This window comes from Zootoca vivipara, chromosome 13, assembly GCF_963506605.1.
Source record: "Zootoca vivipara chromosome 13, rZooViv1.1, whole genome shotgun sequence".
NCBI classification, from domain to species: Eukaryota; Metazoa; Chordata; class Lepidosauria; order Squamata; family Lacertidae; genus Zootoca; species Zootoca vivipara.
This window is the reverse complement of record NC_083288.1, coordinates 39,410,471-39,425,580: the sequence shown is the minus strand read 5'-3', so window position 1 is coordinate 39,425,580 and position 15,110 is coordinate 39,410,471. Positions and strand designations below refer to the sequence as shown.

General features: G+C 46.6%; 1 protein-coding gene across 1 annotated transcript; it reads left to right on the top strand.

The window, feature by feature from the left end:
* PRSS8 (serine protease 8) lies at nt 1-13,340 on the top strand. The gene is made up of 6 exons (XM_035134557.2): nt 1-220; nt 7,271-7,324; nt 8,160-8,328; nt 9,874-10,148; nt 10,868-11,034; nt 12,280-13,340. The coding sequence occupies exons 1-6, from the start codon at nt 175-177 to the stop codon at nt 12,667-12,669; spliced, it is 1,101 nt and encodes a 366-aa protein (XP_034990448.2). The 5' UTR covers nt 1-174; the 3' UTR covers nt 12,670-13,340.
* The last annotated feature ends 1,770 nt before the right edge of the window (nt 13,341-15,110 follow it).

Sequence of the window (15,110 nt, the reverse complement as noted above, 5' to 3'; positions counted from 1 at the left end):
TGGGTAACTTGTCCATCAGCCGAGGAAGGCAGAGTCCCGAGCGCAGCCTCCCTCCTTCATTCCACCTGCCGTCGGGACTACCTGGAGGAGCTCACCTGGCGCGCTCTCGCTCCCTTGCACACACACACCTGACTTCAGCTGCGGGTTTCGGCAACGCACCGGGGACCAAAGGAAATGGGGAGTTTGCTGGGAGGCCTGGGCCTGCTGCTCTTCGGCTCTGGTGAGTACCGGGACAAAAAGAAGCGCCTCTCTCCCCCGAGATTTAGCGGCCTCCGTCGCCTCCCTCCCGCCCTCCTCCTTTCCTAGCACCGGGGTGCGGGTTGGGTGCTGCGTTCCGCCACCCGCGCCCAGCCCTTTGGCCTGTCGGCCGTTTCCCATCTCTTGCTCTCCCATTTTCAGAGCCGTGGCCGGTTTGGCAAGCACGAGGGGGAAGAGCTGCTGTCTGGTGCGATGCAATGGGGGCTAAGTTTCAAGTCCTCATTGGGGTGGCTTTTTGAGACTCCCAGCCACCTGCTTGCTTGGAGCAATAGACTAGCCCGTGTGACTTGGTCAGAGCACATTGAGGCAACCTCAAAGCTGAGCCATTCTGTGTTATGCGTTGGGGTGGCGGTAGGATAGCATGGCGTTTGGTCATGGTATCTGTGGAGTGATTCATTCTACCTCAATACTAACCCGTGGCTAAATATGCCAATCTCAAAAGGGAGGTGTGGGGGACTCGAACTGGTTTGGAAGATCTGTTGTTTTAGCGTTGGCCACCCCTGTACCTAGGATCTGCAGAGGCTGAGTGTAGCTGTTGTACACAAGAAAAGGTATTCTGGACATGCTCAAGGGGATTCTTGTCGGGGTTTGTGGCTCTGCACCATTTTTTAAAAAATCATCACCGTGTGACATATGTAGAGCTTAAAACTGAATTCCAGAGCAGTGCCAAATTGTTAAAAAAATAAACACGCCCCAAAATTTATCAGCACGTATGATGATTCATTATGCCCCCTAGATGAGTTTTATTGCACTCTTAAATTGTAAGGAGGGAAACCATGACAACTGTTAAAAGGAATCCTCGAAAATAATGGAACATATGACAAGCCAGTGTGGCACGTTTAAGTTGGTGGTTGGTGAACAGGTTCTGTTTATGTGTGGAGGGGAGGTAGGTGTGTGTGTGTGTGTGACTGGTGGTCTGGTGGCTTTTTAAAGTGCAGAATTGACACAAACACACCCCAGCCTGCCTTCCTTCCTTTCCTTCCTTCTTGAAAGCAGTGTATGCATGGTTGGGGGTGGAATAGGTGCCACATTCCTAGAGGACAAAGGTCTTTTCAGTCTTGGGAAAACACACAGAGAAAGGGAAGGGGAAGAAGAGAAGTATCTTCCTTGGGACCTGTCCCAAGTAAAGGAGGAGGGAGGGAGGGAACTTTGCCATGGTGGGGTTTTTTTCCCTTCCTCTGTCGGAGCTCCTGTGACGTTAATGGAAAACAGGAGAAGCTGCATAAGTGAATTGTTCATAATTTCATGCTGCAACTTCATACTGGAAAGAACTGCACCTGCTGAATTTCTTCCTGCCATGCAGCTGTTAAAAGCACAGGAGTTGCTGCCAGGGAGGAAAAGGTTGCAACTCTATATAGAAAAGTTACCTACAGATGGTGCTCAATGGAAGGCATACTCTCTAATCAAACACCCTATTGTCTTCTCCAAGATAAGTGGGAACTGGTGTTAGTTGTTCTTTTGTCAAAGAATAAGACTCTTGGGCTGAGTCCTTTCTCAAAGGCTTGGGAACACAGTGTGGTCTAGTGAGCTGGTGGACAAATCTGGCCTAGGAGCCAAAGGGCATGAAGCCTTTTTGTTGCTGCTCCGTCAACACTCTCAACACTCTTTTTCAAACAGCGCAACCCACTTGTGAAACTTCCGTTATCTATCCTCTAACAACCCCGAAACTCTTTTGTAACCTGACACCCTTGGGAAAAGTAGCTGGAAGAAGCCAAGCAGAACAGTGGAGTTCTCGAGTGTGTGTGTGTGTGTGTGTGTGTGTGTGTGTGTGTGTAGGAGACGGAGAGGATATGATCCAGCACTGGAGTGTGGGTCCAGTACTGACCTCAGCCTCTGGCAAGAGTCTGACTCTGTTTCCAAATGTACAGTAATAAGGGAGCAAGATCCAGGGTCTCTCGGCTGGAATTTATTTGACCAAGGCTTATTAAGGTGGAATTCTGACACTTGAATTCAGCAGCAATGCTCCATCCCTAGAATATGATGATAAAGGCCACCTCAGAGCATGTGCAGAGTACTTATTTCTTTCCACTAAAGAATTATGGCCAGGTTCTATCCCTGGGATTGTGGAGTGGTATCTTCTTCTCCTGGCACCTCTCTCCTTAGAAACTTGTTTCAGTATTCACAGTGAAACTTGCCAAGCATGCAGTACAGAATCAGGGTAGTTCAAGTTTATTGTAGAACCTGCAATAAATTGCTGTAGTGCTGCTGTTCAGGATACTAGTCAGTCATATCTTTTTCTAAGATACCCCATTCCCTTGCCCTAGGTTCCCTGTTCCCCTCTCAACAGATGCTTGGTCTGTTGCCAATGAGCTCATTTGGCCTTCACTGAGCTGTTTCGGGGGGGTTGCCCTCTCTTCCGGTTTCCCCCTGAAGCTTTTTTTTGTTCTTCAGCAAATCTCTGCTAATACATCCCTCATGCAATTGCCTGTAAACATCCTCCACGTTCCTAACAGGGAGACAGACATTTTACTGTGGGGCATCTTTCCCTGTTACTGCAACTCAATTTCCCGTAAAGCTTCACCTATTGAAATTCTGTCCGTCATGTAGCTGTGAAAGGTGTAAAGGCAGGAAAAGGCATTCTGTAGTTGCTTCCCCCACCCCTCTAGAAAGAGAACAAGTCAAACTGGAACCATCCAGGTCAAAATATGACATGTTGGAAGTGTATTGATGGGAACCCCACTGAATGGCGCAAATTTGCCCTGGGGGTGAATTGAGAAGGCCACCTTCAACTGCCTGGTGTCCTGCAGGTGTGCCCTGCCTGACAGGGCTGACCCCAGGAGGTGGGGCAGAGCAAGAGGGCAAGGATAGTTCAGGCTGGTTTCTTTCTGTGACATTTTGTCTCTGAGGGTGTGGCAGGCTCGGACGTCATTGGTAGGTTACCCAACCAGTTGAGCCTGCCTCTATTTTTAAATGCCCTACTTGCTCATCTCACCGCAACCTCTTGATGGCAGAGCCAAAATAGCAAGCAGTGTGTGTATGAGGACTGGCCAGGATGCCTGGAACCAGCTTGTTGAAGCTGTGATGTTTTGTGGGGCCTTTGTGGGTGGAGGGCTCTTGTTGTTGTTGTTGTTGTTGTTGTTGTTGTTGTTGTTGTGATCAGCTGAGTGAGTTCACCAAAATCTGGCCCAAACCTAGGATATTTTAAGGGCAAATGGAGGCTAGGTGCATGTTGAATGTAGCACCCCCTGGGGGGTTGCTATCTGTTTTCACTTAAAAGCACTCACAGGAGGTCAGAGTTGGTGGCTCAAAAGTACTTTTGTTTGGAATGAGTCATGGCATTCCCAAAATGGAACATGGTGGGGATGGGCAAACTGGAGAATATTACAGCCTCCCTGGAGCTTCCTTACCCTTGCTATCAAGGAATCATCATTGAAAATATTGGGGGGGGAATGGAATGGATCGTAGGTAGATTGGAGATAGGGGATGGTTTGAGCCAGGGGTGGGTGGGGCTCTGTCCCATAAACCGGACTAGAACACGTGAAGGATCAAGAGCAGGTATCCCCAAACTGCAGCCCTCCAGATGTTTTGGCCTACAACTCCCATGATCCCTAGCTAACAGGACCAGTGGTTGGGGAAGATGGGAATTGTAGTCCAAAACATCTGGAGGGCCAAAGTTTGGGGATGCCTGATCAAGAGTGCCTCTGAGCAGGTGCTGAGTTTCCTCCTCACCTCCATCTACCAACAGAACACAACTGGGCATCTTGGAAGAGGATTTTCATACTTGAGAGCCCAGTTCAAAACCTGCTAATTCTCGTGTTCAACATTACGTAGCTGGAAGATAAAAGATGAGGCCAACCGCAAATGTCTGTTAAGGAGAGAGAGAAATGCTTTGGGCATCAAATGTGGTTTAGGCATTCTTTGTCTACTTGTATCAGAGCTCCCATGACATGGCCTTTCCGGTAATGGTGCTGCAAAATTCTCTCCCTGTGAATTTTTGCTGGACCTTTTTCTTTTAGGGTTTATTGAAGACTTGCTTTGTTTCAGCCTGCCTTTTATACCACACTTCTATTTGTTTAATGTAGCTTTGGATATGTCTTTCATCTGCTGCTCCTTCCGATTGATTTGTGCTTCTGATAATTCTGCATACTTCCTATTTCAATTGTTGTTTTAATTCCGTAAGCCCCTTTGAGGTACAAAAGTAAGTAAATTGTAAGTAAAACTTGACCAGAATATGCCCTTTCCAGATTGGAACCAGCAGCCCCTAGAGCGCTGGCCCCTTATAAGTTGGAAACTTAGTAGGACCTCAAGGGACTTGCTGTGGCAACAGCATGTAAACTTTGGCACCAAGTCATATTTTAATTATGAAAGAGGAGGTCAACAAACAGACCACTGGGGTTTAATGGCTAAGATGCTCTTTATTCCTCAAAGAGCCATTTCAGTTTTCAGACTACCGGTAGTTGTGACAAAACCATATTGCTCTGAGGTGCATTTTAGATATCTGCTTGCCCAGTGTTTGATCATCCAGAGAACCAGAAAGAAACCACCTGGCCTGCTCTTGTGTCTCTAAGATAGGGATAGGGAACCTGTAGGGCACCAACATCTGGAGGGCCGTGACTCCCATCCCTGACCATTAGCTATGTTGGCTGGGACTGATGGGAGTACCAACAGCATCTGTAGGGCCCATTCCCCATCCTTACTGCTCAGGGTGCAGAAACGGGTAGAGGAAGTTTTGGACAGCATGGAAATACTTACTGATATTTCCCATTCATGTCTGCATACTGACCTGTTGTGAAAGGCACATATTCAGTTGGTTGAAAGTTTGCAATGCCACCTTAGAAGCTAAAAGGAAGACCTTCCCTGGAATGCCACAAGGTGGTCATCAACTTTGATGGAGTCAAGAGTGCAATAGACAAATGGATAAGATAAGACCAAGGGCTGGAGGGCGGGGGAACGCGCTCCCATACGCACAAGCTATTTCTGAAGCCACGCCGACCCAGAAGTGCACCGGAAATGACGTCTGCGCATGCTCCCCCACTCTTCGGCCCGCCGCGCTATCGGCGCCGGAGGAACCGGCCCAAAGCTGGGTAAATTTGGGGACCCCTGGATAAGACTGTCAATGGCTACTGATCCTCTAGGATCAGCAGTGGTAGTTTGCTCAGACACCCAATTTTGCTTTTAGCAAAAAAGTCAGGAAATGAAATGGCCAGTGCTGTCCATAATATTTTTTTCCCCATAAGCACAAAGCACCTGACATTTGAAAAACAAAAATGTGTGAAAACACAAGCCCTGACAACTTGAGCCTTATAGAGGGGCTAAATATGATGTATAGCCTTATCCTTGATGATGCCTTCCGGGAACTGTCAAGAACTTCTTCATTCTCATTTGCCTATTCAAGTTCCCCTCTTCTCCCTCTCCGTGTCCCCAAGTGACCTGCTAGCTGGATGCTCTGCCAAGTCTGCTCAGACTCATCTCCCAGAAATCATTGGCATTGCAGGATTTTAGAAAGCCAATCCAGGCTGACAAGCAGGGCGGGAAACAAATTCTTGGGAAGCAGAGCTGTGGCAAGAGAAACTGGAGCAGCAGGAGCAGAGAGGCACACCCTGGCTTCCTTCTCATAGGCTGTAGAAAGTGCAGCCTAAGGAGGAAACGTCAGAAACGGCCTGGGAGAAATCGCCTTTCTCTCTTCGTCAGCATGACGACGTCCCCTGGTGTGTAATTTCCAAAGTGAAACATGCATGGGGCCAGATGTGCTCAGAAACCATTACTGTACTTTTGCAGCCACCTCTTTTTCTTTTCCCCTGGGTGGCAAGCTGTGTCTATTGCAACAGAGGAAAAATTCTGCAGGTGCAGCTTCCTGGTCTGGAGGTGCAGCAGCGAGGGAAGGTTATTCCTGTGTAATTTCTGACTGCTGCTCATTTGCATTCACCTGCCTTACTATCTGACCTTTCTGACCTGGGATTGAAGCGCCAGCCTATACGATTGGCAGAATCAAGTGGTATTTTGGTAGAGCTTTTCTTAAGCTGCACCACTGATGGTTGCCATGCCGGTTTCAAGTTGAAATGCTATTCCACTGAAACAATAGCATGTTAAAAGAAGGGTTGTACTTAGCCTTGTCCTGTGTGCAGAATTTTCCTTTCTCCTTGAGGGATCTCTCTCTCTCTCTCTCTCTCTCTCTCTCTCTGGAGCCTGAAATCATACAATCGGAACAAGTACTCTGCTTGATTTCTCCAAAATTCTAAGAAATATTCCAGCAAATCTAGGATGGGCAAGGGTTTTAGTGAATTGTAACAGATCAATGTGGAGGACAGGATTCTTGTGTTTGATTACTTGAGACAAAGTGAGGCCTGCAGACTTTACAGTACTTGGAAACAGAAACATGAAAGTGGGATCTTGATCAGACAAATGTTGGTTCATATGTAAAGGTAGAAGTAAAGGGACCCCTGACCATTAGGTCCAGTCGTGACCGACTCTGGGGTTGCGGCGCTCATCTCACTATACTGGCCGAGGGAGCCGGCGTACAGCTTCCAGGTCATGTGGCCAGACAAAGCCGCTTCTGGCAAACCAGAGCAGTGCACACTAAACCATGGCTTAAGGCAAATAAGCCAACATGCAGGCTCCTGAAGAGGGGATCTCTTCCTCCTCTCCTGTTGCACTTCTTTGAGTTCAACTTTAGTTTAGCATGTCCAAACCCATAAGCTGTAAACCCTAGAACAAACCTTGGTTACAGCTCACCCTTTGCTGGAGCAAGAGAGACCATGAGCCTGGGTTTGGACATGATAAGCCAAACCATGGCTTGGCTCAGAACAGCACAGCAACAAGAGGTGCAGAGGAGGAGCACAGCAGCTAGGATCCTTTTCCAGGAGCCAGCATGTTTGCTCATTGTGTTAAGGCTAAGCCACGGATCATCTTAGTGTTGAAGTGCAAACCAGGTCATAGCTGGAAAGAGTTTTCAAGTAATTTGTTTATAAATATATATATATTTAATGTGAAAATATTTAAGTGCTATTTGTTTTATTGTAATCAAAACATTGCAACTTGTCTTTATAACTCTAAGTCTTTTTTAATTTCACAGTATTCTTCTCATGCTCCCACTCTGCAGCCATTGGAGCCAACAGCACCCAACAAGGTAAGATATCTGAATTTTGCATGAGTGGGTGTGAATTTTTATTTTATTTTATTTTAAAGAACAACACTGCACACCATTAAATATGTGAACAGTGGACATAAATTGATTACCTTCCCTATTCTATCACATATTAATTTAACCCACCCTCCCTCTGCTCACACCAATTATTATTTGGGTTCCAAATTCACTTTCTAGAGTCTAGAAAGCAACTTTTTATAGACACTAAAACCCTGCCTTCAACACAGTAGAAATCTTCTTCAGTTGCTCCGTGGCCTTGTGAGATTTCAGTAGGCATTGTGCATACACATTCAGTCACATCTCCGCAGCCATATAAGGACTACAAATATAGACTTCCATATTTAAAAATGCAGTTCTGAGAGATTTTCAGAATGCCTTTTCTACCTCTTATTGAATGGTGGGAGCTCCAGAAGCATATAGGAACCACTTTTAGGGTTCTTCTTACAGTCAAGTAGTATATAAATTATATCAACTAATAACATGGGAAGCTGCCTTAAAGCAAGTCATACCGTTTGGTCAGTTTAGCTCAGTATTGTTTACACTGAGTCCTGATGGCTGTCTGGGATTTTGGGCAGAATTCCCTGGCCCTACCTGGAGACACCGGGGATTGAACTTGGGAACTTCCACATGCAAGGTAGATAGATGCCCTTCCGGCGAGCCATGGCCCTTCCCCACACAGAAGGAGAAACATAATATGATGCAGAGCCGTGGGTACACAAGCCCATCATGTTGTCTGATCGTCATGTACAAAAGAACACATGATGTGGGTGAGTTCTAGAATGCGTTTTCACTCTGCAAAATGTCTTTATGTCTGCAGGATTCTGTGGAGTGCCCGCTATGGGGAGAATCATGGGTGGCATGAACGCCCAGCATGGACAGTGGCCCTGGCAGGTATCCCTGAGCAGCAGCAGCACCAACAGTCACCTCTGCGGAGCATCTCTCATTGCCCCCCAGTGGCTAGTCACAGCGGCACATTGCTTCCCTGCGTAAGTGCAAGGCATCCACAGAATAAGATGCCGTTGGGGGTGTTGGGGAAGAGAGCAGGCAATGTTTTTTGGACAGGGGGTTTAAATAATAGAAAGCTGGTGAGGCATGCTCACACTATCCTGCAGCCTTCTCATAATTCTAGAGCTCGGTTTACTGATGAGGATGCTAAAAATATTGGCTTTAGCATTTGCATGGTGCTTCTGAGCACTGTTTAGAGCACTGCCAGAAGGTAACATACAGGTGAAACTCGGAAAATTAGAATATCGTCGAAAAGTGCATTTATGTCAGTAATGCAACTTATTATTTTTTGTTTAATTTTTACAAATGCTTTCTTTTGGAAATTCCACAGCAATACAACAAATAGTTACAATAATACAAAAATAAACAAAAATACAGTAAACATTGCTATTACATTTCATTAATTACATTCCATTTATAATTGACCCGCCTAACGACAAATATTTACAACAAATAAAGGCTTGACATATTTTGCTTTGCATGGCATGCATTTATCTCATATATTGGTTTCACCTTTTAAGTTGCATTTCTGAAATAAATGCACTTTTCGACGATATTCTAATTCTCCGAGTTTCACCTGTATGTGAAATTTGAAAAGACCCTGAAAGGTGGGCCAGTGCTATTATATATTTTTTTCAGATAGTGAGAGAGAATGTTTTTCACAACACCACCTATGGCAGAGGCAAGATTTGCGCTGGAGACATGATCCTTCCCACTGCCCAACTCACTGCTTAGTCTCATAGGAACTATGCTATGTTAGATTTAATCATTACCTATAGAGTCCAGGACAGACAGAAATATACCCTTGTGTGTCTGCCTAGTGCTAACTTGTTAACAAACAACTTCAAGGTCTCTGCTTTCCCTTCTTATGGTTCTGTATCTCTAACTTGGACAGCCCTTACTAGATTGCTTCTGAAAAATGGGGAGACACATTCATGAAGAATGGACCTCTACAACCACCAGGGAGAGGGCCTTTTCAGCAGTGGCCCCCTGGCCAATGGAGCAAGCTTCCCATTGGCCAGCCTATATATGCTCGGTGCTATATTTGTGGTATTTCTAGTTTCAGAAGTTTTTCTAAATAACTCTTGCAATCTGGGCCCTTCAATTTTTTAAATATATTGCCTTGATTTGGGCTGTGTGTTTTTCACATATTTATCTTTTTGAATTCATGGTTTCATGGCTTATTGGTATCAAAATGGTTTTCTTATTTATCATAAGCCTCCCAGATAACTTTATAGGGCAGCATACAAATGTCATAAACAAGGTCAATCCATGACTGCTCTCCATGCAGGTTAAATGGAACCTCCACGTTAAGAAAAGTTCACCTCTAAATACTAGTTTCTGGGGCAGAACTAAATGGAAGACTGTGGGTTTCTCTCCCTCCCCATGTGCTAAAGACATCAGTCTGGCTCCTATTGGATATGTGAACCCTAGCACAGGTACTCTTAGACCCTTAGCAACGACCTCCTTTTGCATCTTAGAAATGCATTTTAATACAAGCATGTTGCTTTTTCTCCTTTTTGCAGGAGATCTGACATTGCAGACTACGATGTTGTCCTGGGGGCCCATCGGCTGAATGACCCCCCAGACGGCCTGGAAGTTATGCAGGTGGAGCAAGTGATTAAGCACCCTGACTACGTGGAAGAAGAAGGCTCTAAAGGGGACATTGCCCTGGTGAAGCTCAAGAAGGCAGTGAACTATAGCCGCACAATCCGGCCCATCTGCCTGCCTGCCTCTTCTGTTGTCTTCCCAGCCGGCATGAAGTGTACCGTCACCGGCTGGGGGAACGTGCTTGTTTCCAGTAAGGAAGAAATTGTTTTCCTATTGGAATCATGGTCCTTAGAGTGACGGAACTTGTTCTGGCACTATGATACGACTACATTTGGAATAGGGGGGGGGCACAGCTAATCCTCTGTAATGCCGTTTCCCTTGTGCAGTCAGGGCTCTCTCCTCCATCCCCTCCACCCAAAAAGGCCTCCCTTCATATCTCAGCATGGAAGCTCAGGCCTAGAGCATGTGGTTGCCTCTGCATATGGAATGAGTGCCTCTCTTTCTCGTCCATATCTTGATGCAGACAGAGCCTCAGCTCTGTAGGAAAGGAGTCCGTATAGAGTCTGGCTTCCAGAATGATGAGGCACTTATCCACCTGCACTCCCAGCACAAAGGCAAAGACCCAGCCACCCAGGACACAAAAATAGGCTAGACCATTAGAGTGAATGGGGAGCTGTCCCACCAACCTCTGCCTGCCCTTAGCCAGCCCCCACTTGCTCTGCAACCTTGCTTCCAATCAGACCAGGCGTGGCACCAGCTGTCAGCTTCCTCCTCCTCCTCCTTGGACTCTGTTGCTCCTCATAGAACTGGGCAGAGAGGAAGATGGGGACAAAATTAGATTGCCTTGCCTTTGCCCGCCATTGGTGCTGGCTGCCCCTACTGTTGGCCTCCTGCCCTACCAGTCCCCCACTGCAGGACAGCCTTTCTCCACATCTGGGCACTGACTCTGAGTTTCGTTTCTTCCTTTAGCAAGCCTCCCCACACCCAAGACGCTACAGCAGCTTGAAGTGCCCATTATCGGGACAGACACTTGCAAGTGCCTGTACAAGCGAAACCCTGATCCCGAGGATCCCCTCACCGTCCACGATGACATGATCTGTGCTGGCTTTGCTGAGGGGATGAAGGATGCATGCCAGGTGAGATCAGGCAGGAGGAGAGGGGGAGGCTGGGAATGTCTGTCCGTTGAGGAAAGGGGCTGGCATTTTAGAATGAGGCAGTGAGAGCCAAATTCTGCACTGTACAAAAGGCCAAGGGAGATGGCCTTTTGATGTTTAGCTTCATCCAGCACCCGTTTATACATTGCATAGATGTCTGGAAAGAAAGTGCTGTAGCAACTCATGGATTAGAACCGTCTTTTCTTGTATAAACATGCACTATGCCCCTTTTTACCCTTGGTTATGAGGCACTTTGTAGCCCTTCTCGGGCAATTCACTATACTTGTGTCTATAAGTGATCATGTGACAGAAGCTGGGGGCAGTTCTTGCCAAATCCTGCCACCTCAATTGCACCATCTTTATTCCAGGTAGAACAGGGTATAGAGTCCTTTTTTTGCCCAGTGAGACAGATCTTTTTCTCTCTTCCTGACCGCTCTGGCTGGCCAAATTTGCTAGGTGAGCAAAACCACTCACTCACCTGTCAGCCACCTGAGATTTTATCGAAGTTGCCTAGCAGGGTAGGGGAGGAGATAGTCAAAAAGCAGGATTAAACTCCTTGTCCTTCAGCGGATGGGCAGGAGTGTTTGATCCTGAATTCTGCAGGGATCACCTGTGCCAATGAGTTCCTGACAGGAAACTTGCTCACCTGACTGAACCAAGCAGGACCAAACTCCTGCCTCTCAGCTTAGGTTACCTGATTGACACCTGATTCCAGGGTGGTTCTGGAAAAACTGCCTTGTGGGCTTAGCTGGAAGCCCTGGCAGGCTACGATTGGCTGATGGGCTAGGGTTTCTCCATCGCAATGTAGGTGGGGACCACATTGAATAGTTCTTGAGGGTGTACTTTGGGTAATGCCAACCCCCTTAACTCACTTGGATCCTTCCAAATAGCTGCCTGTGGATGAGTATTCTCATGTCCAGCTGCTCACAGTCAGCCTTCTGGCGCTTCCCTCATTGAGAGAAGTGAGGTTACAGGGAAACAGAGGGCCTTTTCAGTAGTTGCGCCTGCACTGTGGAACGCCCTCCAGTCAGATGTCAAGGAAATAAACAATGATGTGACTTTTAAAAGACACCTGTATAAGGAAGTTTTATAGTGTTCTGTTTTACAGTGGTTTTATAATTAGTTGGAAGCCAGAGTGGCTGGGTTATTGGGGCAATGCAGTCAGATGGGTGGCATATGAATTATTATTATTTATTCCCAATCTAATAACAATTGCCCCCCCCCTAGGGTGACTCTGGAGGACCCCTTTCCTGTCGTATTGGCAATGCTTGGCTGCTGGCCGGAGTGGTGAGTTGGGGGGATGAATGTGGAGCCCCCAACAGGCCTGGTATCTACAGCCGCATCTCAACCTATGCCGACTGGATTCAGGCCAATGTTCCAGAGGTGCAGCTCAGCCAAGTGACCTCCGACGAGCAGCCCATTTCAGAGGAGGGCATGTGCTCCGACACTCCTGGCACTCGGCGGCCTGGACCTTACGATGACATCCAGCCTCAGCCAGGCTGGTCCCGTCCCATCAACCCGACAAACCCTGCCTCGGGGAGTGCTGCGTCCTGGGCCTGCATGTCCAGCCTGCCTCTTCTTGTCCTCTTCCTTCAGACCTTCCACTATTTCTTATAAATCGTGCCTCAAGCAGGCCAAATGACTGATTGTGTAGCGGGGGGAGAGCAGTCCCTTCCTACTCCATGCTCAAGTGGGTGGTCCCACTATTTCACGTTCTGCCATGTCTCAGGTTTTTTTGCTTTGCTCTCTGGAAGCATGTGATGCTCTTGGTATGATTACAAAACGGCAGCCTTGTTATGGAGCAGAGGGTTCCGCCAAGCCATGAAGGTTCAGTCCAATGTGCACTCGAGGTCTGCTTAGTATATATACCTTACATTCCAACTTGCTGTTTCATTCTTCCCTTTTGTTCCCTTTGACGTTAATTTATGCCAATCCCATGAGCCTGCTGCTGGAGAACTTACCCTGCCTCAGCATAATTGCAGAAGCCAGAAATGGCAACCACCCCCTTGCCTCTTAGTTGAGGGCAGACTCACATTAAGTTGTGAAGTTCTGTCTTTGTCTCCTCATCATGCCAATACCTGATCTGTTCTCTGGGTCTTGGTTCTCATTAATCCTGGATTTCAGGGTTGTTACCAATGTATTCTTCACCCAAATCCCTTTCTCTCAATCTGCCTTCTGGTAATCGCCCCTCAGCTTCCCTCCAACCTTTCCAGCCTGTAACAGAATGCCTTCTTGGTTCTTTTTGTGGTCTTTGCTCCTGCAAACCATTGCAGCTTCAGTCCTGAGAGGCTCCACACCAGTGTTTTTGCTGCTTGGTCTCATCCTAGAATGTGAGCTGGCTCCCTCTAAGCCAAATCAGTTAGCTGAACCCTACACCCGTTTCTTAGGGTCCAGTGATTCTGATACCTCATGGAGTTGGGCAATTCGCTATAAACTATACCCTCAAACACCCCCTTCTATGCTGACATGGGGGGGACCCCCTCTCCAAGCTTGCCTACTGGCTGGAGGTAGTGAGCTGTGGGGTGTCATGTAGGGAGCCCAACCAACGCAGCCTTTGTGTTAAAGCCTCAGTAGTCCACAGTGATTGGATCAAGACCAGTGTTAAAGAAGTGACACTCAGCGATGTGTCTGTGGAAGCAGCATCAGTCTCTAGGGGACCTGTAACACTCCAGGTGGTTCCATGGCACCAAATCTGCTCTTTGCTTCCAGGATCCTTATGGGGCAACTAAGACATCATGTTTTCCTGATGCCTCCTTGAAGCTCAGACTGAAAAGATAGAGGAATTACGGGACTGAACCCTGTTTCTCAATTAGCTGCCACATTTTGACCCCTGGCTGGGGACTTAGTCATCTTTGTGTGCTGACCGGACTGCAACTTCCTTCGACCGGCTTGGATTATTTGAATGGTAGCCTCACTTATGTTTCTGTGTGTGATCAATGAATCTCTCCACTGGTGGAGTGTGTGTATGTATGTATATATATATATATGTGTGTGTGTGTGTGTGATAAAAACTTGTAGGAAACATAATCAGGGCAGCATTACTGCTAAATGAAATGTCCTGCCTTAGCTTGAAGATTTATTTATGGTGCAGCATGACTTGCATGTGAGGCAGAAATGGAATGGGATGCTTTACATAAGTTTGCTGCCGCTGAGTCACAGACATATTATTGGTCTTCCCTGACAACCTGTATTTGCACATCTTTTTAAAACAAGTATGTAAGCATCTATTTGTTTATTGGGAAGGATGAGAATCAGATGTTGCTCTCACAATGAAGGGTTTTTAATAAAGCGAATGGTAATTCTAAAGTGAAGGTAGTAGTTGTGTTAACTTCCACCACTGAATCCAGAGACAAATTCAACATGTTAAGGGGCTGCTTGCAACACTTGAAATACCTTTGTACAGAATTGGGGGGGAAATCCCCTTGGCAGTGGCTGCATAATGATGAGACCAGATTCTCAGGCTTATGGGAGTTGCTCCGTTTTCTACTGGAACGGAAGATGAACCAACCAGAGTCCCAGCAAGATAAGTCACTAAGGTGACAGAATGCACTCCATAAGCCATGCATTCTGTTACAGCTGGTCCAGTGGCATGGCAGCCAAGTTCACAGGAAAGGCTAAAGCCTGGTTTCCGCCCTATCCACCTTCCTGGCAAAGATACTGTGGACACCTAAGCACGGCAACCGTAAAAAAATATTTAGCACCTAACTAAACATGATGAGAGTAAGTTGCACAGAACACACTCACAGCTCAATAAAAATGCAGAGGATTGCATTAGTACCCACCTCTAAGCCATTCCTGTAAAATAATTATCGACACCACAAAGCAAGCTGTTGGTTCTTTCACTTACATGAAATTAAATCATGATAAGACTGCACTCCTTTGCAATAACACACAAATTATGATAAGACAAAAACATGATTCTAACGATTAACAACACATATATTGTGCCACTACTTTATATAGACTAGAATGTGCTTATGCTACAAAAAACACATGCCTAACCATGTCTACTCATAAGAAAATGCTACTGGGTTCAATGGCACTTACCAAGTAAGTGG

Bases quoted from the DNA above. Each gene is read 5' to 3' on its own strand.
- PRSS8 (XM_035134557.2), top strand. From the start codon at position 175: ATGGGGAGTTTGCTGGGAGGCCTGGGCCTGCTGCTCTTCGGCTCTG. The intron at 10,149-10,867 runs GTAAGGAAGAAA...TTCTTCCTTTAG, and splicing joins GGGGAACGTGCTTGTTTCCA to CAAGCCTCCCCACACCCAAG. The intron at 11,035-12,279 runs GTGAGATCAGGC...CCCCCCCCCTAG, and splicing joins GGATGAAGGATGCATGCCAG to GGTGACTCTGGAGGACCCCT.